This window comes from Cydia pomonella, chromosome 15 (genome assembly GCF_033807575.1).
Source record: "Cydia pomonella isolate Wapato2018A chromosome 15, ilCydPomo1, whole genome shotgun sequence".
NCBI classification, from domain to species: domain Eukaryota; kingdom Metazoa; phylum Arthropoda; class Insecta; order Lepidoptera; family Tortricidae; genus Cydia; species Cydia pomonella.
The window spans coordinates 255,103-277,840 of record NC_084717.1 but is presented as its reverse complement, the minus strand read 5'-3'; the positions used below and the strand labels follow the sequence as shown (position 1 = coordinate 277,840).

Genomic DNA, 22,738 nt, shown 5'->3' with positions numbered 1-22,738 from the left:
ACGATACAGTTGCCAAAATTTCAATTTAGTAGCTAAATAGCTTGAGGCCTTTTTCTAGTAACTTCATCGATTCGAAATCTGATTTCTTGACTTTCACTCGATGGGAAAAAACACGAACAAAGGCCTAAAACGCACCTTAAAAATACGTAATTTTTTTTGGACCAACGTAAATAATATGAAAACTACTTCTAAAAATGCATTTTTTTTTTGATCGGACTCATCGATTTTTGTTTTTGTTGTTAAAACTTAAAAAAAAAATTCTAAAAGATGATACCTATCCGTGATCCCGGGCGCGCACAGCCGTCTCGCTCACGTTTATGCTCAGTGAGAGTGAGAGAAAAACTTGTTCAGGTTCTTTCAGGTCTTTCTCACGGGGCCTTAACAATAAGAACCATGTCGCTATATGTATGTTTGTGAGAGATACGTTTGACCGCGAACTGTATTAGAAATACATCTCTATAGGGACCGTGCGCGTTCTGCCAATTCTGTCATCTTGAGGCCTGAATCGGGAACATAAACTGTACATTGATACTTCACGCCAAAACAAGGCTGTTCACGTTTTCTTATGCATTGTATGGACTGCCATCTTGTGGGCTACATTGACATGTACACTTAGCGCCAATAAACAAACTCCTGTACTGCCCCCTATAGTTCATGCACGCACATTCCCGTTTCGGAAATGTTTTCCAGGATGGCGGATACTTTTGATGCATTGATTCATCATTCTATTGATGTTGACCGTAAAAAACAGTTCAGTTGGACAATTTTCTCCCGCTTTTGTACCGAAATTGTAGTAATATAGGATCGTATCCTCACTTTGCATCTGAGTCTAAAATAGAATAAACTAATTCTAAAAAAACTAGCAAACAGTGGCGTAGCGTGAAGCGCGCGCGAGGCCCTGTTCTTTCAAGCCGCGCATTAGACGCAAGCGGTGCGCGGGCGCGGCTTGAAAGAAATGAGAAAAGCGCAATGTCTGAATTACCTTGATTTGCCGCTCACCGCACCGCGCGTCGCTTGCGTCCAGTCCGCGGCTTAAATGTGTTCCAAGTCCCAAATAATCAAAAGGGCTGGCTCCCGCGAGTGCGAGGCCGAGAAGCAGGGGGCCGGCCGCTCCGCCCACGCCTAACTACGCCACTGTTACCAATCTAACTCTCACATATTTCTATGAAATTATGTCAATGATAACGGCACTTCCACGCCTTGTGACGTCAAAATCGGCGCAAAGTGGATACGCTGGAGGATCCATTTCGTAAGGGGGCGGCTGTAATGTTGCTTCTTTGGCTTCTCTAGTAGCATGGGCCGCCAGGACGGACCCCAGGGTCGTTGCTGCAGTCTGCAACCAGGCAACCACGCAATATGAGTTCGGTAAACTGTGCCGCGGAGACCGTTGTACGTCGCCGATAGGTAAACTTATATCCGGAGTAATCCAGAATAAGCTTTTTGCAAAAAAAATATTTTCACCTCAGCAGCTCGAACAAGCCTACTTTCGTCACTCCAGGGAGTGAGACAAAGTAGCTTTTTAATTTAGTTATGGCCATGAATACAGGAATACAAACTTTACTTGATGCTAATTTTTTTAAATCTTTTATATGTTCTTCCCGCCCCGTTCACTACTGAGGTGAAAAGTTGTATGTGTCACATGAGAGCAAAGTTATTTTACATCTCGTGTTTTTGAGTCCCTCGCTTCGCTCGTGATTCGCTTATTCGCGACTCAAAATCAACACTCGCAAGAAAAACTAACTTTCCTCTGTTGTTCTACAAATAATTATTTTTAAACTGCTCTTAGCTTACTCTTGCTAACTCCGCATATCGCGACTGTATGCAGGTGTCCTGGAATGAAAATATTTTTTCGTTTCTGGCGTAATTATCCCTACTAATATTATAAATGCGAAAGTAACTGTCAGTCTGTCTGCTGTTTCCTACCTCTTCAAGCTCGAACCGCTGATCCGATTTAAATTGAATTTGGTAAAGATACGTAGTTTATTTTTCAAGTAGGCATATTACAATGCGCTTATGAACGTCAAATAACACTACGCCGGCGCCGCCTCTAACCCTACACCTCTGACCCGAGAAGAATTAAATCCCTCCTAGATTGTAGGTCGGTATCTCAATATGGGACCAGCAAGAAACTCGGCGGGACACATCTTTTCAAAACATTTTGCATCTTATAACTAACATGCATTAAATAAAAAATACAATTTAAATTAATATGGAATTAAATAAATAAATAAATAATATAGGACATAATTACACAAATTCACTAAGTCCCACAATAAGCTCAACAAGGCTTGTGTTGTGGGTACTTAAACATAGACAGCGATATATATAAAAAAATACTAAATACGTCGGTGGCAAACATGCATAAGGCCCATATATATACTTAATATAAATACGAAGAAAACACCCATGACTCAGAAACAAATATCCATGCTCATCCCACAAATAAAATGCTCTTACTAAGATTTAAACCCTGGGATTTTGACCATCGGTTTCATAGGCAGGGTCACTACCTACTAGGCCAGACAGGTCCTCAATATAGTTAGTTTGACGCCTGCTCGCGTAGCCAACGTGCATATCGTTCACGCTCCGTGGCGAACCAAACGCAACTGTCACAGTCGCACTAATGTGGAAGAGTGATAGAGAGAGATGACTACGCTTGTTGGCTACGCGGCCTGAGCTGTCGGCATTTGCGCTTAGCTAGATTTTTCCTCTATATTAGGATAATGACAATACTATTAACATTTTTTCCTACTCCTCTACTGTTATCTGTCATTTATGCATTCATTAACACGAATATAAGAACATACATAAAAGGTTTCAAGAAAAGTCTATATTGTCTATTCCTCATAACAGCTCTTGTGCTTTTATAAGCTATAACGTTACTGCGATTAATGGCTACCAACCTAACAAAACCTAAACGAATACAGTTTTAAACTAAGTGCATTGCTGCCAACTTACAAAATATTCATTTGGTTGCATGTAAAAATAATTACTTCATAAGTCAGAAACACGCATGTGACACCCGTAATATACTACGAAGTCACCCAACACCCATAGACTACGAAGACCGCTTAGCGTTGCTTGTTAGTCTCCGTAGGCTACGGTGGCCAAAATTGAGAAAAAACTGTCCAAAAATTTAATTTAGCAAGTAGCAAGTACCAGGGCCTCATGAGTTACGAGGAGGTGTCGCCGACCGGCCGGCCGCGGCCCGGGGCGGGCCGGGTGCGTAACAAGGTATGCTCGCGCGTCTTGGCTATATACTTTTGCTGTAATTTGTTTACCTAAATTAAGATTTATTTTTGTTGACTCGTAGGAAAAATATTGTATGCAACGTTGTATAAGTAGGTCAAAAAATTCTCGTGGCGTATTCCTTTACAATGTTCGCCTACGCCTTCGGCTCCGGCTCACATTGTAACTCACGCCACTCGTCTTTTTTGACCCTTCTTATACAACTGTTGCATAAAATACTATTACCGATGGCGTCTTTTTACATTTAAAGTACATTTGTATGTGATGCTTGCTCGGATCGCGTTTTTGTAGTTTTTGGCAAAAAATATAATTACCGTTATGACGAGTAAAGCGATCGGCAAAGCTAGTTGAAAATCATGGCTGAAGGAATGCTTGATGGTGAACATATTTCTACTTGTTGAATACTGCCATAATATCCAACCGAAGTCCATCACAGCGAGCAGCCCCATAAGCGCGGAATACTGAAAAAAAAATTGGCAATCATCAACCAGGTCGTCTGACAACTCCATCTTGCCGTGAGTAATGAAGGATCGAAAAATAATAAGAAGTAAGTAAGTAAGCGTCGGTGATAAATGCCACTGCCAATGTACATGCCATAAAAGATGATTTTATATTTTTGGTAAACCTGGTAAACAAAGTCAGTAACAAATAAATACTTACAATGCAAAGCACTGTCTTGTTTTGACAGGTCGCCCCGCAGCAGCCAAAAACAGCGAGGACAAGTATTATAACCCCAGACCAAATTAAAGCTGCAGTCATATTGTTTTGTTCCGATTCCACAATGTGTGAAAATGACGATCTGAAAGGTTAGAAACGTGACGTAAAACAGTTTTAAAAATATGCGAATGAATTGAGAATATTCCCTTTCTAATTATTAAGTTGGTTAGTAGGTAGCTAAATTTTCTGTTATTCGTTCGTTATTCGTATTCGCGGGCTGGGTTTCCGCAACTCGACGTCGCAATTCGCGCCTATTTTGCGTGATGGTGGGTTGACGGCACTACTCCTGCCAACCCAGCTCTACCAGGAAGCCTAGCAGACCCTTGATGTTGCCGACGACTTCTGGGAGAGACCCCGGAGAACCGAGGTATTGTGCCCGGTATTCTGCCACCCCTGGGCATTCAAGAATGACGTGGGCGGCTGTTTCCTCCTCCTCCATGCACGCTCTGCAGAGGGGGCTATCTGTAACACGTAGGGTTAGTAGGTGTTTGTTTAGTGGGGCGTGGCCGGTTATGGCCCCAGTCAAAAGCCGGAGCTGTGGCCTCTTCAGCTGTCTCAGCCTCCTCGACAAACCGGGGTCGATTGTCGGGAGGGCCTCCTTCGCCTGCCTGCACGTGCCTAGGTTAGACCAGTACTGTTGGTGTTTTACCTTGGTGCTGCAATTTTCTGTTAAAACATTACTTAAACATACCGCCACATCTCTTTCCGAAGGATTTCATGATATATGCGAGTGTATATTGCCATCGATATGCCGCACGATAATGCGCCAACCCCGGGAAATAACTGAAAATTTGTGCAACTTATAAATAATTAAATATTATAATCGTATGAGCGAAGGAAGCGAGGCAAAATAGTATCTTATACAATCGTCATATAATGGAGACCTTTTCAGTCGAGGCCACGAAACTTGCTGATAATTCTAGGTGGCTCATGAGCGCGGGCTAGTCCAACGCTCAAAAAAACCAGTGTAGGTGCGCTCTTCAATAACATCCTTATGCATCTCGATGACATGTTTTAGACTGGTTTTACACCGTTCCGTAGGAAGTTTTTATTCCATCAGTTCATATTGCAACTCATTGCAATTTCCATAGAGTCGTAATTCAATTACCCGGTTGATGTGACCGAACCATTTTTTATGCAGGTAGTAGCACGTGCGGTTTTACTTACAATAGACAAAGGATTAGCCGAACGGGGCCAGCTAGCTACAAAACCAACGACAATAGAAAAAAGTACTTTAGATTCAACCTAAAACATAGTATATCCTGGCATTCCGAAGTTTTTATTTTTATTATTGAGAGTGTGTAAAGGTCTATCAATATCCGCCTAGTCGTTAGTTTTCAAATGGGCCCTTATGGCTAAATCTTAGTCTGTAGTTTTGTAAGTAAAACCGCACGTGCAAAAACTAATAAGGTTCGGTCATTGGCGAATAATTCCAATTGGCACCTGAGCGCGAGCTAGTCCAACGCTCAAAAGTGTAATCCAAATGCGCTCTCTGATACTGCGCATTGTCACGCATCTCAAATTCTCGATGACACATTTCAGACTGGTTCTGTAACGTGCACCCACTAACCGTAAAGGGACCACACAAGATATTTTTCCACTAGTTCGTTTTGAATCTCATTGCAATTGTCATAGGAGTTGTAATTTAATAACCGGTTAAAGTGACCGAACCTTTTTTTATGGAGGTAAGTAAGACGTACGGTTTTACTTACAATATACTATAAGCTTAAGAACTAACGACTATAATTAGAATTCCAAAAAAATTGTTCGCAATCTTGAATTTCTTTATTTTGTTTCTGATAATGTTGAAAATGAATATCTGAGGGTTAAAAAGGCTCCTTAATATGAATCCGTGCCAAAATTGTAAAATATGGAATGTTTATCCGTACACTAAACTACATAATACATAAGGGGGTTTAGTTAACATTACTTATACAACAATTCAGGAAATAGGATAATTATACACCGTAGGCTGTTAAAACCCGACAGATTTTAAAGGTGTATTCTTGACCGCATTTAGAGACTAAAATACGTCATACAAAGTTTTCTGAAATCTGTCTTGTTTTAGAGATAATGACAATTTTTGTGATAATTTGTTTCTGTAATAACTTAGTGAAAAACGCCTTTTTGGCTGCGATGCTGCCTCAATGTGACATACCTACTGACAGACATTAAAGTTTTAAAGAAAACTCGCAATTTTTGACTATAAATAAAAAAAACTTTACTTATTGATTGTAATGTTTTTTTTTTGCCAAGATGTAAGAAGAAATAACTTGTTGTGTGCAGAAAACAAGTTTTTTGTCGGAAAAAAAATATTTTGTGTGGAATTTGACCAAAACGTACGTAACATTTTTTGCTCCTTATGACCTGGTTAAAATCTGCCGGGTTTTACCAGCCCACGGTGTATAATGCTCTTAGTAGGTAATTAAAATGAACCATGAGTTTTCCTTAGACTTCAAATTTAAAGTGCAACTCACCCCAATAATTAAATTGAGAAATTGAAAAAATATTTTGATGTCGTTGTAGAAACGGGCCGCCGATGTGTTCGATGCCATGATGGTAGTACCTAACAATGAGGGATATCCGGCTCGGGAGCCAAATCGATTGATAATTAACAGTTTTTCCCGTTGCGTTCGTGCTAATATGATTAGGCTGTGGTCTGGACGCCAGCAGGTTGAGGGAAAATAAATACTGCCATGGAACTATCTGTGCCATTTTGAACCCTGTCACGGTGACAACGAGATCTAGGGATCTTTGGCATTGACTGTGTCTGTTCATTTGGCCGTTTCTTATTCCATATTGGCTATGTGCGAAACTTCGCACCGCACCAACTGGTGTGGTAGAGGAATTATACAAGCGACGCAAGGCGGCGCAAGCGCACATTTCGGTGAAAATATGAACTTTCGTGGTACAACATCTTCATACTTATGGTTGTATGGTCAGGGTTATGTACTATCCACTGGGATCTCGTAAATAATAATGCAGACTTACAGTTCAAGTGGTATACTTCATTAAAGTACACGGAAAATCCATACACAAGCAATACAGAAGGCACAGAAGGGTAGAACACACAGGCACAGTTTTAAAGTAGAAGTAGAACAGTTCAGAAGATAGAAATAGGTAACGTAAACAAGCGGGAAGCGAAAAGCAAAACATTAAGGTCGCAGCAAAAGAGACATGCGTTCCGCGTCGTATCATGGCAATGACTGTCAACTGACCTCTGCTGCGCGAACGCCGGGCCTAGCTACAAGACCAGTTTTCTCTAGGGCGGAGGTGAGGTCGATAGTATCGATAGTCGATACGGTTTATCGATATTGACGTAGGTGTGTATATAAGTTTAGGAAATGTATAAATATAATATAGGTATAGGGAAAATGTGTAAGTGTAAATGTGAAATGTGTATATGTACCTACACCACCCCCCACCAGAGTCCCTCAGGGACGATAATAATCAGGAAATTGTATTGTACGGCCTGAACGAGTTCTTTTAGTTTCAGGTACCTGAGGTGATTCTGTCACAGGAGCGGTAGTGTCCTTGACATTGTCAAGCATAAAAGCTGGCTTGAGCCGGTCAATGGACACTGTCACTTCCTTGTTATTGAGAAGAATTTTAAAAATTTTGTCTTCTCTGACGAGTACTTTATGTGGGCCGGAGTAAGCTGGAGTGAGGGAACCTCTAATAGTATCATCGCGAAGGAAGACATGACTACAGGTTTCCAGTTCCTTGTGTACAAATACCTTGGGCTTACAATGTCGTGAAGCAGGAACAGGTCGTAGCTTCTCCATGTAGCCTTTGAGTCTGGCGGAAAAGTCGGATATATCCGAAGTTGTACCAGCGCTCGGCTCCCAGAACTCACCGGGGAGTCTCAACGGCTCTCCATAAACCAGTTCAGCCGAAGATCCTTGCAGATCTTCTTTGAAGGATGTACGTATTCCCAACAGGACCCACGGCAACGACTCAGTCCATCTGTCATTTGCATGACAGACGATAGCCGCTTTCAGCTGACGGTGGAACCGTTCCACCATACCGTTGCAAGCAGCATGGTATGCTGTCGTCCTTTTATGCTCGAATCCGGCCATCCTAGCTAAGCATTGAAATAGGGCCGATTCAAATTGACGGCCACGGTCAGTTGTAATGCTTGTAGGACAGCCGAACCGAGCAATCCAGGAGGACAGCAGTGCTTTTGCAACGGTTTCTGCCGTGATATCTTCTATCGGCACTGCCTCTGGCCAGCGAGTAAACCGGTCTACTGCTGTGAGGCAATACCGATAGCCCTGGGAAAGCGGGAGAGGCCCGACCAGGTCTATATGGATCTGTTTGAAGCGGGCGCGCGGTAAGTTAAAAGTGCCCAGCGAGGAAGTCACATGACGGTTGACTTTAGCTCGCTGGCACGGCAAGCAGGAACGCGCCCACTCCCTGCAATCTTTTTTAACACCTGGCCAGACAAAACGCTCGGAAACTAGCTTCGCCGAAGCGCTACAACCAGGATGGCTTAGGGAATGGAGGCTATCAAAGACCTTCTTCCGTAGAAACTTAGGTACGTAAGGCCTGGTAGCCAGTGTACCGACGTCGCAGTACAAAGGGGATTGGCTTCCAGGAACATAAAGTTTCTGCAGATGCAGTGATGAACCACTGCTCAGGAGCTGTTGAAGTTCGGGGTCGGAGGCTTGGTGTTGGGCTATTGTCTCGAGGCTTACAGGTGCTTCTAGTTCCTCAATTCGCGACAACGCATCCGCGACTACGTTGTCTTTGCCACTTATGTGGCGGATGTCTGTCGTGAATTGAGATATGAAGTCAAGGTGTCTATACTGCCTAGGCGAACAGTTACTCTTCCTTTCATGGAAGGCGAAACTGATTGGCTTGTGGTCAGTGTACACAGTGAAGTGACGAGCCTCGAGCATGTGCCTGAAATATTTTACCGCCTCGTATATGGCCAATAGCTCTCTGTCGTAGGGCGAGTATTTGGCCTGAGAGGGGCTGAGCTTTCTGGAAAAGAAGGCTAGCGGTTCCCAAGCGCCATTTTTAAATTGTTGTAGTACCGCACCAAGAGCCTTGTCGGAAGCATCCGTGACCACCGCTAGATTTGCAGTGCAATCAGGGTGCGCCAGCATCGCTGCATTCGACAAGCTCTCCTTACAGGCTTGAAATGCTTTCAACGTATCTCCAGTAAGGTTGACTGCTTGCGATCCCTTCACAGAACCTGTCAGTAGTGCGTGCAGCGGGGCTTGTATCTCGGCTGCTCGAGGAAGAAACCTCCTATAAAAGTTGATCATGCCCAAGAAGGCCCGTAGCTGCTTGATGTTAGTTGGTGGTGGGAAGTCCATGACTGCCTGAACCTTCGACTCGAGGGGTTTACATCCGGTGGCTGAAATCAGGTACCCTAGAAATGTTACCTCTTGAGCTCCTAAGACGCACTTTGAGGTATTTACCAGCATGCCGTACTGCTTCAGCCTAGCAAAGATTACGCGCAGATGTTCCTCGTGCTCTGCCTCGCTCCTAGAATATATTAGGAAGTCGTCTAGGTAAGCGTATACAAAATCGAGGCCCCTGGTAAGCTCGTCGACGAACCGTTGAAACGTTTGACCCGCATTGCGTAGACCAAACGTCATAAACGGGAACTCGAATAACCCGAAGGGGGTCGTGATGGCGGTTTTCGCGATATCGTCGGGACTGACAGGTATCTGATTGTAAGCTTTTTCCAAGTCTAGTGTACTAAAGATTTTACAACCAGCTATATCATACGAAAAATCATGGATGTGCTTAATCGGGTACCTGTCAGGCACGGTGCGAGCATTTAGGCTGCGATAGTCTCCGCAGGGCCGCCATCCGTTGCCCTTCTTCGGGGCCAGGTGGAGGGGTGACGACCAAGAGCTCTCCGACGGCCTGGCTGTACCACAAGCCAGCATAATCCGGAACTCTTCCTGGGCGATTTTCAGCTTGTCAGGAGCTAAACGACGGGGTGGTAAGGAAACTGGGGGACCTGGTGTCGTGCGTATATGGTGGACTGTGTTATGGGGTATGTTAGTGTTTTGTTTGCCAGCTGGTCGAGTAATTTCGGGAAATTCGTCAAGAATTTTGTGATACCGGGACTCGCCAGTTACGACTTTAACGGAAAATACGTCTTTACAATTGGCTGTGGTGCCGATGGCAGCTATTAAAGTTAACATGTCAATCAAGCGCTTATTGGGACAATCTACTAGCAGATTATAATGGTTAAGAAAATCTACACCAATGATTGGCTTGGTAACATCAGCCACTACAAAACGCCATACAAAAGATCTGCGCAAGCCAAAATCTAAATCTAAAGTTAAATAGCCGTAGGTAGCAATATTAGAACCATTTGCAGCGCTCAGATTATACCCAGTCCTAGAACGACGATCACACAGCGCCGACCGTGGATAGACGCAGAGGTCGCTTCCAGTATCGACTAAAAACTGCGTCTTTGAAGTGCGGTCGGTGACGAACAGGCGACCAGTAGATGTCGATGGGCAATCGTCAGTCGCCATTATCGACTGCCCCTTTCGTTTTCCGCCGGCTTGAAGTCGCATGGTCGAACGCACTTGCTGGCCTGGTCTCCAAACTTCCCGTGGTACCAGCAGAGAGGATATTTGCGATAGTTCGACTGGGATCGTTGCCTGGATGCGTTACGCTTGCCTGGAGGTGCGCGCGCCCTGGATCTGCTACTCCTGTCCAATGCGGATGCCTGGAACTGCTGGAACTGTTTCCTTAGCTCTGCGATTTCTCTGGCAATATCGCTGGGAACTGAACTCGCAGCTCCGCTACCCACAGCGGCCACTTTCGGAGTAGAACTGGCCAAGTCGTTGACACGATCAGCTAGGTCGCAGGCGTCTTCATGCGAAGCCGAAGATGGCTGGCCCGCGAGCACCATCTGCACACCGTGAGGAAGGCGGGTCATCCAAATAGACCTGATAAAATCATCTGGTACTGCAGGTCCTGCCAGGTCCTTCAGGTGCCGGAAGAAATGCGAAGGTTTGCGGTCACCGAGCTCCTCATGCATCAGCAACTGCTTGGTCTTCCTCTCATTGGAAATGCCCAGTCTCTTGATCAGCTCGGTTTTAAGCTTGTCGTATCTCTGTGACGCGGGAGGGTTAATAATAAGGTCCTTCACCTCGCGAGCATACTGGTTGTCGAGGTGGGAAATCACATAATTGAATTTTGTGACGTCACTGGTGATACCAGAATTTTGAAATTGACCCTCTACTTGGGCGAACCATATCTCCGGTTCTTCTGCCCAGAACGGTGGCACTTTCACTCCAACCTTAAAAACGTTTGTCGATTCTATCAACTCTGTCGACCCTGTCCCCGCACTATTTCCGGATGCCTCACTCGTACCGAGTGCATCTTTAAATTCCCTATCTTGGCTCATATTTGGGGTCACCAGTATGGTTGTATGGTCAGGGTTATGTACTATCCACTGGGATCTCGTAAATAATAATGCAGACTTACAGTTCAAGTGGTATACTTCATTAAAGTACACGGAAAATCCATACACAAGCAATACAGAAGGCACAGAAGGGTAGAACACACAGGCACAGTTTTAAAGTAGAAGTAGAACAGTTCAGAAGATAGAAATAGGTAACGTAAACAAGCGGGAAGCGAAAAGCAAAACATTAAGGTCGCAGCAAAAGAGACATGCGTTCCGCGTCGTATCATGGCAATGACTGTCAACTGACCTCTGCTGCGCGAACGCCGGGCCTAGCTACAAGACCAGTTTTCTCTAGGGCGGAGGTGAGGTCGATAGTATCGATAGTCGATACGGTTTATCGATATTGACGTAGGTGTGTATATAAGTTTAGGAAATGTATAAATATAATATAGGTATAGGGAAAATGTGTAAGTGTAAATGTGAAATGTGTATATGTACCTACATACTATTTGGCAACTGCCAAATTAGCAATATGTCCCACACCCACAGGGCATGATATGATATTACAGTAATTGCACGGAGCGAATATGCAGGGCCGTGAAATGCCGCTTGTCGCCCGGTCCCCGCTGGCGTCCAGTCCCCAGCCTCAAGTACCTAAGCATCTTGTTAAGTTGTTACTAAAAACAGTGCACGATAATATAAGCCATATTTGACCTGTTTTCCTTATTTAAATGTGAATAAAGGAAATACAAAAACTAAGCTTAACCCTAAAATAACTATCAATGTATTTATTGTTTATATTTATGTATCAGTTACATACATCCCTCAAAATTAGCTTATTTATTTATCAATGTTCTGAATGAATAACTACTTGCCTGTAGGTCATATCGCGCTGCCTCGAATGCAAAGGTGCCCATCACACTCGCTGCATTGTCGCATTGAATCGTAATGGACAAACAAATTATGTAGTGCTTGAATACCCACCTGCCTATAAACAGTGCTTGGTTATGAGGAAAAAGTAAGAAATATTTTGTAATTCCTGAATATATTTTGTAATTATTTTTCCTTCTAGTGTTATGTGACAAGGATTGTTTTTAAATGTAATGAAAGACCTTTTTTTTATTTCATCGCAGTTTTTTTTAGATTCCTTGCTTATGCTGCCGAGTTTAGAGAAAGACCCCAGACAATCAAGTTTAAAATTGCAAAGCAAAAAAGCAAGTTTAAAAAATGCACCGCTATAAAAAAATATATCAATCTTATAAACCTGTTCAAACACATACAAGAAAACAAGAAAAGTAATGGAGTACAAACAACATAATTTAAATATTAAATATAACCCTTAGAACGCCACGCAGTTCAGTTCGTTCAAATATACTTTATTCGTGTAGGCCTAGCAACAAGCACTTATGAATAGTGAGACAGTATTACATATAATTATCTTAAGTTAATTATTACGCCTATTATAGTAAACACCCCTGTAATGGAACAGGCACCAATAATGGGATGGTACAGACAAATCCTGTAAAGCAAGTATTTACCATCAGTTTTTAAACGCTGACAACATTTTACCATAAACAAGAGCCAAAGAGCTGCTTAAGTTTAATTTCTAAAATGGAGCAAAAACCATAGTTTTAATTTGTTAATGATATTAAAACCGATTGCAGTAGCTTTCAATACATAGAAAACATAGAGGACGAATTGGACATTCAACTTTTAAAGCATAAGGGGACAGAAATGTTACAGATGACGGTGAAAAATCTCAAAACAAAAATACTCAAAATTTTCTCTTAAATGTCCCATGATTGGTGCCGTTAACATATATAGAACGCGCTGTCGTGAACCCTATCGTAAATTATAAACCACAATTTCCCACTGGAAGAGCAAAGTAGGCACACTTTGCGGTAATTAAATAATAAACTTATAAAATTATCACAACCATCAATTTATAATACGGGGTCTTCTGTCACAGGTATTTTATACTTACTAGAAGACTCCAACCTTTACAATTGAACCCTGTATTATTAACAAATAAAACATTTTTATTTTCATTTTTCATTTTCATAATACTTAGTGAACTTAAATGAGTCGGTATTCGGATTCGGTAAACAAATCTCGTATAGTTATTTCGTACAAAACCTTCTTCCTCTTTAAAAATACATACTTCTCGTGGCCTATGAACGTATACCCGCTAAAGCATAGGTAAACATACATATACATACTTATTTATAACCGTCTTTAAAAAATAGAATCATTGTTTTGAAATTTTTTGTATTCGCCGATTTCTCGTACAAAGTTAAAAAACATCATTTCAGTTTACAGATGCTCTAATTATTATTGTCTGGATACTCGACAAATGTAAAGTAATTAATTTATGTGGTTTTTAGGCTTCCGTATCTACCTCAAAAGGAAAAACGGAAACTTATAGGTTAAAATAAATAAATTTGGCCATAAGGTAGCAGTTCTATATTCGTATGAGAGGATAGTCTTCGTTCTTCTCCTTGTTGATTCTTCCTGATTGTAGAAAGCGGTGCTCGTCCTCCTCCGTCATGATCTGCTTGTGGCGGCTGTGCACCACCATGATGCAGTACACGGAGATGCCTGGAACATATAGCAGCATTATCGTAACAAGTACCTAACCCTACCGCGACAAACGAAAATCATTTCATCTGCCTCTCTACCGCTCATGCATATCGAGCCAACGCTAACCTTTTAAGGTTTTGTATACAGTCTGCCCTCGCAAAGATAGTCTTGTTTCCGTGTGTTTTTTTTACGAGTATGGCATTTGCCCTTTATTGAAAAGTGTAAAAAATTAATACAAAAACAACTGCCCCCTCTTAATTTGGATATTTGCTTAGGTACAGGTGCCGTCACAAATCCATTTCAAGGATTGTAAACTCGAACGATTAGAATCCTACTACGAGTATGTCAGAGGCTTCAAGTCATAAACGGGCACAGACTATTTTGCAACCCTCAGTGAATGTCATACTTAACAAATTTTACTTTTTTTCACACAAAGGTTTTAAGGATAAATTGTATGGAGATGACAGATGACACTATACCTAAAAATACTTATATGGAAGATACCTATTTTTAGTAAAGAAAAAAAAAACTTCTCTCACCGTTCGATCTGAAAGCACGCTATGCGCCGCGTTCGTGCCATAATAAATCTTTTCATCGTCAATATTTACACGTCACTGAAAACATTTTTGAAATCAAAAACATACAGTACACAGTCCTAGCTACCAGTGCTTTTGAAAAATCTGGATATCAGTGGAGGTGGAGAAGGTGAATCTTCCTAATCTTCAACCAACCGCGAAGATACGTTGCTGCTTTACTAACAAAGAGCTGCTGGATTATTCTACGTGAGTTCGCCTATAAATCAACTGCAGCGACAGTTGCTATACTCACAGATCCTGATAAACAGCACGCAGATGAAGATGGCCTCCAAGCCGAGCTGCTCCTCTAAGTCCTGCAGCACGAGGCTGATGCCGGTCAGACACAGCATGAAGTACATCGCCGTCAGGAGACCGGTCACTACCGTCCATGGCACCTTGTGGTATGACAGCTTCTTTAAACAAGCTAGCTATACTCACAGATCCTGACGAATTGGACGCAGATGAAGACGGCTAGCTGCTCTCCCGAGTCCTGCAGCACGAGGCTGATGCCGGTCAGACACAGCACGAAGTACATCGCCGTCAGGAGACCGGTCACTATCGTCCATGGCAGCGTGAGGTATGACAGCTTCTGTAAACGAGTTAGCTATACTCACAGATCCTGACGAATTGCACGCAGATGAAGACGGCCTCCATCCCTAGCTGCTCTCCCGAGTCCTGCAGCACGAGGCTGATGCCGGTCAGACACAGCACGAAGTACATCGCCGTCAGGAGACCCGTCACTATCGTCCATGGCAGCGTGAGGTATGACAGCTTCTGTAAACGCGTTAGGTTTCTTTTAAAGTTCATCTTATCTCGAACAATAGTAATAGGTTAATTGTTTGGTAAAATTGTATATACCTTGTATGCCGCCAGTATAAGCAGCAGCGAGCACAGCAGATGCACTCCCGTCACGCCCGCCGACACCACGAACGTGACGTACTTGCTCATGGACAGCCCGCCGTCGCCGCGAACCGACTCCAGCGGACGAAACGTCACTATTAGACAGTACCCTATCAGCTCTACTAGAGCCCATATCTGGAACATACATTTTGAAGTTCCATTTGGACTACTTTAGACTGTTCAAAAAATTTCATGCAATATTCGATACATTGCTAACTACAGAGTACAATGAATGCAGTCGATCAACCAAACACCGCAATGTAACGAAAATTGCACAAGTTCATAAATCGTCATTTTATCAGTAGAGCTAAGATGGTCGGCTCTTTATTATTTGTCACCATGCCTGTCACGTTCTAACAAGTATGTCAGCGCGAAAGTGACGGGCATAGTGACAAGTGATAAAAATGGAACCATGCTGCCACCGCAGGAGTAGTGTAAATTAAAAGGTTTCAAGCGTTAATAATAATATGCACGACTGATATGTTTTTGAAACGGGACCATGCCAAATTTCGGTAATACAGTGTGATTCAGCAGACGTGAGCACTGAGCAGGATCAACATTGCACATTGTGTAAGTTATAAGCAACTGTTTCGTACGAGTATTCGGTAGTAAGATTAACGTATTTTTTTTTGTAAAAGTTTTTATCCAATTTACGACATGTATGGTGACCCTACAATTATAATACAATAAAAGATGAGGTTGTTTCACTTTGCCAATTTGAATTAAGAGTACACGCCAGGAAAGAAATTCAATATAAACTACATCTGGGGGCACGGCAGTGCCCCCACCAAGTCGAGCAAAAAAGCATCACGGCCGTACCATCCTTTTCTCGAAGCAATTCAGACCATTTTCGACCCCCTGTAACTTCGTTGTGGATAAAACTAGAAGACTGAAATTTTCAGTAACCATGCAGGCATTGTAAAGACACGGTATATTTAAAATTTCATTCAATTTGAACCAGTATTTTAAGAATTATAACGGGTCAAATTTCTTAATTTTGTCACTCACTGACTCACCGATCATCAAAATTCTAAGGCACTTCTAGCAGACCTAGAAGCTTCAAATTTGGAATATAAGTAGTGTTTGGTGTATGAATCAAGGAAAAACTAAAAAATCTAGAAAAGACCGCAAAGAAAATTAAGCCCATACAGCCAAGTCTTCAGTTAAATTTTTCAATATTGGCTTTATTCGTAACGATGTTTTATTTATGTTTTACGGCAGTTATTAATATTGCGTGCGAAGCCGCGGGTTTAAGCTAGTCCCATATAAATATAGGAGCATGGTAGTGCCCCTGCCAAATCGAGCAAAAAATGGGTATTCACGTCATGAAAAAAAGTCCATAAGTCAGAGAGAGGGCTTTAAGAAAATTCGTTGCTGGTAGATATACATATATACAATAAGTAGAAGGTACCGAAAAGGAAAAAAGTAGAACTGTACAAAATACAAAAAGAAATGAGATCCCATCAAAAACAATACTTGTCAAAAAAACCAAGTCTCGCAACTCAGTTGTTCTGCGGTAAAAAGTTGTGAGATCCATGTAATACCAAGTCGGTTATTAATTTATTCAGTCTCTCTGTCATATTAAGACTTTCTGTCTTAATACGTCCAGTCTCTAAGACCACGATCGTGGTCCTTAACAATTGAAAATCAATTGTGTCTGGAATCTCCGTACTCGAAGCATTAAGTTGTTACGTAATAATTAACAGCATCTTATAGTGACGCATATCAATATTAAAATTCTTTAATGTTTTATATAAATATATTGAGACTTGGCCATCGCCTGAAAACACGTGTAAATTCAATCGCCTGAAAACACATGTAAATTCAATTAGTTAGTGCGAGCATGGCATGGCAGCATGTAGCTGGCGACTTCCAGCATGATAATTTTCATTTCGAATCTTAACTTCGCTTCACCATTATTCTAACGCCTGATTATTTTTAACAGCAATAGTAATCGTTTATATATTGAGACGCTTCTTTATTCCAGGCGATAAGCTCAATTTCTGAATTACAGTTAAAGTATATCAATGATATAATATCATTCTTGAATCTATAAATTTCAAATGTTTTTTGAGTGTACGCTAAGAGTATATTGGAACAAAATCAGAATTCGCTAATAGATGTGCCGCAACACGCATAAATGCCAAAAGTATGAAATGATTTTCTTTCGTTTTGAGATAATGTAATCTCAAACAAATCAGTGGAGATTGGATTCTTTCAAATAACCTTAAAATTACAAAATATACCCTTAGGTAATCCACTTAATTCAATAATGTTAGACCGAATAGCTATTTCTAAGCATAAGAATTGCAGGTCGTATACTCACTGAATACAAATACGCTATAATGAGCATTCCTGTGTGTAAACTCGCGCAAAAGCAACAGTTCTTCAACATCGGCACTCCCATCGCGTCTTATTGCACCGCCTCACTCGTTACTTCACTATTTCACATTGAAGTCAACAGATTTAATGGTAAATACAGTGTCTAAGAAAACACCGATGCAGTTCGTTACGCTAGCAATAAGAGACAAACTCACTAAAGCTGAATGTAAACAAATGGTTACGCAGAACTATAGGTGTTACATAGGTGTGTGTGTAGCCGAGGTGATATCTTTGGCCATGATTCGCAGTAGACTGAGAGCCGGCAGTAAAATTTTAATTGTTTTGTTCTAGTTTTAGTATACTTCCGAACTATGTACAGGTGGGCCCAAGAATATTCTTGACAATTTATTTTACCGATATTTTTCTTACTTACACGTCTTTTATAAAATGTCATTAAAAATTCAAATCATTTGACTGAAATAAATTATAGTAAACAACTCATAATGGAACAGGCATGGGATGGTATGGACAAATTCTGTAAAACAAGTTTTTACCGTCGGTTTTTAATCGCTGGCAACATTTTACCATAAACAAGAGCCAAAGAGCTGCTTAAGTTTAATTTTTCATTGATATTTGTTAGTTTGAAAATTAATGGCACCATACATCCCATGACTGGGGTAAAAAACCACAGTTTTAATTGGTTAATACTATTGAAACCAATTGCAGTAGCTTTCATTCATTATTCATATATTTTTTTATTACATAGAAAACATAAAGGATGAATTGGACATTCAACTTTTAAAGCATAAAGCTTTAGAAATTATACAGATGTCGGTGAAATATCAAAAATACTCCAAATTGTCTTTTAACTGTCCCATGATTGGTGCCGTCAACATACATGTTTTATCTTTTAAGTGTCCCATGATTGGTGCCGTCAACATACATGTTTTATCTTTAACTGTCCCATGATTGGTGCCGTCAACATACATGTTTTATCTTTAAAATGTTCTCCTTTGGCTGTGTAAAATTATGTATTAACAATATGCACATTAAAAAAAATCTTTGTCAACGTATTTTTGGGTCATCTGTGTGTAATCATCAATTTCATCATGACAGTCAGGATTAGTTCTAGTTAGTAGTATTTATTACAAACTTACACAAAAAAACCGTACCTAATCTGAAATCTAATTTATCCAAGTAATTTATTAACCAAGTCGAGCAAAAAAGCATCACGGCCGTACCATCCTTTTCTCGAATTGAATTTTCTACACATCAAAGGAGGAAGGGAGGGGCTTCCTAACCGCTGACTTTCAGCAACCAGAATATGGTAGTCCAGAAATCAACCATAATAAATGTAATCGTTATAAAATGAGCTGAATTTTTTGCAGCTAGCTCTCCTTCTATAACGATAAGCCGTGACGTAGAAAGATAAGGACTTCGAATTATTAGTAGGGTTTTTTTTATCAAGATAACGGTGTTCAATAATTCAATTAAGTAGGAACAGGAATGACCCAAATACTCCTTAAGTGTAAACAGTTCATTAAGTTTTGTATAGGACACAACGTACACTTTAAGGGAGTGCCTTTGCAAATTTAACTTTCGGCCCGATTCGAAGAATGATAAAGACACGTTTAAGATCTTTAAAAGATCTATAACTAAACGACATGTCAATATTGACGTTTATTTCGATTCCGCTGTGATCATGGAGATATAAAGTGGAGCACAATCTAACTTTTTTTGTTATATTAAATTGAACCTTATCACGGAGGCAGAAAGGTGTTCTTACCAGACCAGAGAAAACGGTCCACTTGAGATAGCAAAAGTGGGGCGCGTCTCACTCGCACATGTTGCCAATGTTAAAAACATACCATTGTGGTAGTATTTATATCAATATACTACTGAAATTAAATACTTTCTTATACCATTTTAGAGCTATATACAGAGTGCGGTTCTCAAATCTTTTAAGTCATTTGTAAATAATTATGATCTCAATATTATTAACTGATTAAACCAAGCATGTGCAGAACAAAAAAAAACAATTTTAATATGGTAGACATTGTAGAAACTTTGAATATTAATTGGTATCTCCGACTTGATGACGTATTTTCGAGATATTTCCAAAATACGTGAATGACGGATTTAATTGCGAAATATTTAAAAAATGGGTAAAAAATATTGTGTAACAGGTTGTAGAAGTAAAGGTTTTGCTGATTGTGGTTTATATTTTCACAGGTGAACCACAAATATTCAATTTTACGATAAAAATACAAGACGATAATTATCAAACTCATTAAGGACCATGTATGGGGAACCCCCAAAATTTATTGTTTTTTTTAAACTAATTACTAGATCTCGTTCAAACCAATTCTCGATGGAAGTTTGCATGGTAATGTACATAAATATTTTTTAATTTTATCGTTCTCTTATTTTAGAAGTTACAGGGGGGGGGGGGACACATTTTGACCACTTTGGAAGTGTCTCTCGCACAAACTAGTCAGTTTAGAAAAAAAAAAATATTACAAACCTCAATATCATTTTTGAAGACCTATCCATAGATACCCCACACGTATGGAATTGATGAAAAAAAATGTTTGAGTTTCAGTTCTAAAAGTATGGGAAACCCCAAAATTTATTGTTTTATTTCTATTTTTGTGTGAAAATCTTAATCCCATCAAAAACAATACTTGTCAAAAAAACCAAGCCTCGCAACTCAGTTGTTCTGCGGTAAAAAGTTGTGAGATCCATGTAATACCAAGTCGGTTATTAATTTATTCAGTCTCTACTTAAGCGACTTTCTGTCTTAATACGTCCAGTCTCTAAGACCACGATCGTGGTCCATAACAATTGAAAATCAATTGTGTCTGGAATCTCCGTACTCGAAGCATTAAGTTGTTACGTAATAATTAACAGCATCTTATAGTGACGCATATCAATATTAAAATTCTTTAATGTTTTATATAAATATATTGAGACTTGGCCATCGCACTAAATAATTGAATTTACATGTGTTTTCAGGCGATTGAATTTACACGTGTTTTCAGCTAACCAATACATACTTAATCGCGTATTAAGTTTAAAATTTACCTCCGACGTTACGAGGACGGTGTTATTCCCGTGGTCTGAGAGGTCTTCTCTTATATTCTATCTCTTAATTTAAAACTTATTACTCGTAAGTCCCGTTTGTGTTAGGTATTTTTGGGTGCGGTGGGTCTAGTGTTATTTTGGCTGCGGTTTTCTGTAAGGTGAAGGTACTTCCCCAGTTGGGCTCTGCTCTAGATCTGGAATGACATCCACTGGCTGTGCCCTACCACACAGAGCGAGATGACATTCACAATGCCCATACCTCTCTTTTAATAATGTGTAGAAATCGTGAAAGTTTAAAACAGTGTCTTATGTCCTTGTAATAAGGTTTACAAATTTCACACTGAGGACGATGATAACTATATTAAAAAAATATTAGCTAGAACCCGTTCAATCGACGACAAACATTTCCTAAAAGTAGATATCTTTGCAATAGCGTTGGTAGTAAATCGAGTCTTTTGAGTCTAAATTTGAAGAACTCGACTCGTTTTTTCGAGATTCTGCGCTAAAAAAACTTCTGCGACGTTAAAGTTCACAGTCTAGTCCTTTATTGAGTCTTTTTCAAGCACAACTGAAAAGGACTGGAACCTGGCAAATAAAGATCCGTCAATAATTTGTAAGATTTATCAAAATCTACCTATGAATTTTACATGAAGACAATGTATTTTGATATTCTTGTAAATAAAATGAATGTTACCTAAAAATGTTTCTACAAAAGACTCGAGAGCCCCTAACAAGTTAAAAAGGACACGAGTTTCAACTTAATCATAAGAATCTATAAGACGCAGTCGAGTCTTTAATCAGAGTACCTACTCAGAGGACTCGAGTTAACTCGAGTTGGGTGGTTAAGTAAGACCAACGCTACTGTGGAGTAGTAATGGTCGTGGACCATCGGGCATGCGTAACATGGAGACTCTCCGAATCAGGTAACACTATCCAAAAAATCGCATAGCTGCGCGTCACGATTGAAAAAGGGCTATAAACGTCGTCTCAAGTGGGTGCCTTTATCAGCCCTTATCAGATTAGGTACCAGCCAGCGAGGATAATGAAATCATCGAAATTAATCATTTAAATGATAACTAGTGATTGTGCGGCGCCAGTCCCTTGTCAACAATAGTATAATAAACACATTTGGAGTAAAATCAATAAAGATATTTAGTTACGGAATATTCTTTGAACGCCTGTCTGATAGATACTTAGAAGAATATTTTGAACGCCTATCAATTAGAGACATATTGGGAGCAGTGAAATATTTTGAATTTCCAATAACGCATGTTTGAAGTGGAGAATGTCGTACTTTTAATTGGATAATATTTTTTAATTAAAGAAATAACTCTTAGACTGCTGTCGACGAATTACTGTGAGATAAATACAGTAAAGGAATAGAGTATGAGTGTGTTTAGATTGAATAGTTGTTGTTTCTGCATCAACCTCGATGTCGGCGCTAAGATTACTGGAATCGCATGCGTGGTGAGTACCTAAATATGTATATTGTCGAAGAATTGTATTATTATTTATTTATTTTATTTATTTATTGTTCGGAGAACCAACAGCTATAAATTGCACAATAGTTCTATATATAATTATCTAGAAGGTTTGTCCGCAGTTCCACATGTTGGATTAGGGTTTGTGGGATTGGGTACTGCATGTGCCATTGGGATGCATACGGTAGTCGAGCGGGTTGAATCATATAAATAAAATTGCTCGTATTCAGGTCCAGACAAGATCTAGCTTCCCATACAAAATGTTATCATAATCGAGCCAAAAATTAACATAATATTAATATTCATATGGACTCTTGGAGTTGCCGAGGCAATAACGACATGACGCTTTTTAAATTAAACAAACATTTAATAAACGGTTACATTCTTATAACAGTAGGTAATTAAGGACTGTGTTGTTAAGTGATATGAAACTATTTATCGTC

The 22,738-nt window shown here is 40.3% G+C and overlaps 1 protein-coding gene across 2 annotated transcripts; it reads right to left on the bottom strand.

Annotated features, from left to right (window-relative positions):
• Window positions 1–468: 468 nt before the first annotated feature.
• On the bottom strand, window positions 469–18,209 carry LOC133525487 (uncharacterized). 2 transcript variants are annotated; one of them, XM_061861743.1, is made up of 5 exons: window positions 17,735–18,209; window positions 4,658–4,749; window positions 3,910–4,048; window positions 3,564–3,710; window positions 469–1,333 (listed from the first exon to the last, which is right to left on the bottom strand). In XM_061861743.1, exons 1-5 carry the CDS (start codon window positions 17,813–17,815, stop codon window positions 1,163–1,165), a joined length of 630 nt encoding a protein of 209 aa, XP_061717727.1. In that variant the 5' UTR covers window positions 17,816–18,209; the 3' UTR covers window positions 469–1,162. The 2 variants fall into 2 exon arrangements, with proteins under 2 accessions (XP_061717727.1, XP_061717728.1); XM_061861744.1 differs by lacking the exons at window positions 469–1,333; window positions 3,564–3,710; window positions 3,910–4,048; window positions 4,658–4,749 and adding exons at window positions 13,802–13,951; window positions 15,123–15,282; window positions 15,367–15,543 and having other exon boundaries at window positions 17,735–18,208.
• Window positions 18,210–22,738: the final 4,529 nt, after the last annotated feature.

Coding starts and splice junctions, on each gene's coding strand:
- LOC133525487 (XM_061861743.1), bottom strand. CDS start 17,815: ATGGGAGTGCCGATGTTGAAGAACTGTTGCTTTTGCGCGAGTTTACAC. Junction 4,750..17,734: donor TTATAGCGTATTTGTATTCA/GTGAGTATACGA, acceptor ACAAATTTTCAG/TTATTTCCCGGGGTTGGCGC. Junction 3,711..3,909: donor ACAAGACAGTGCTTTGCATT/GTAAGTATTTAT, acceptor TTTTTTTTTCAG/TATTCCGCGCTTATGGGGCT.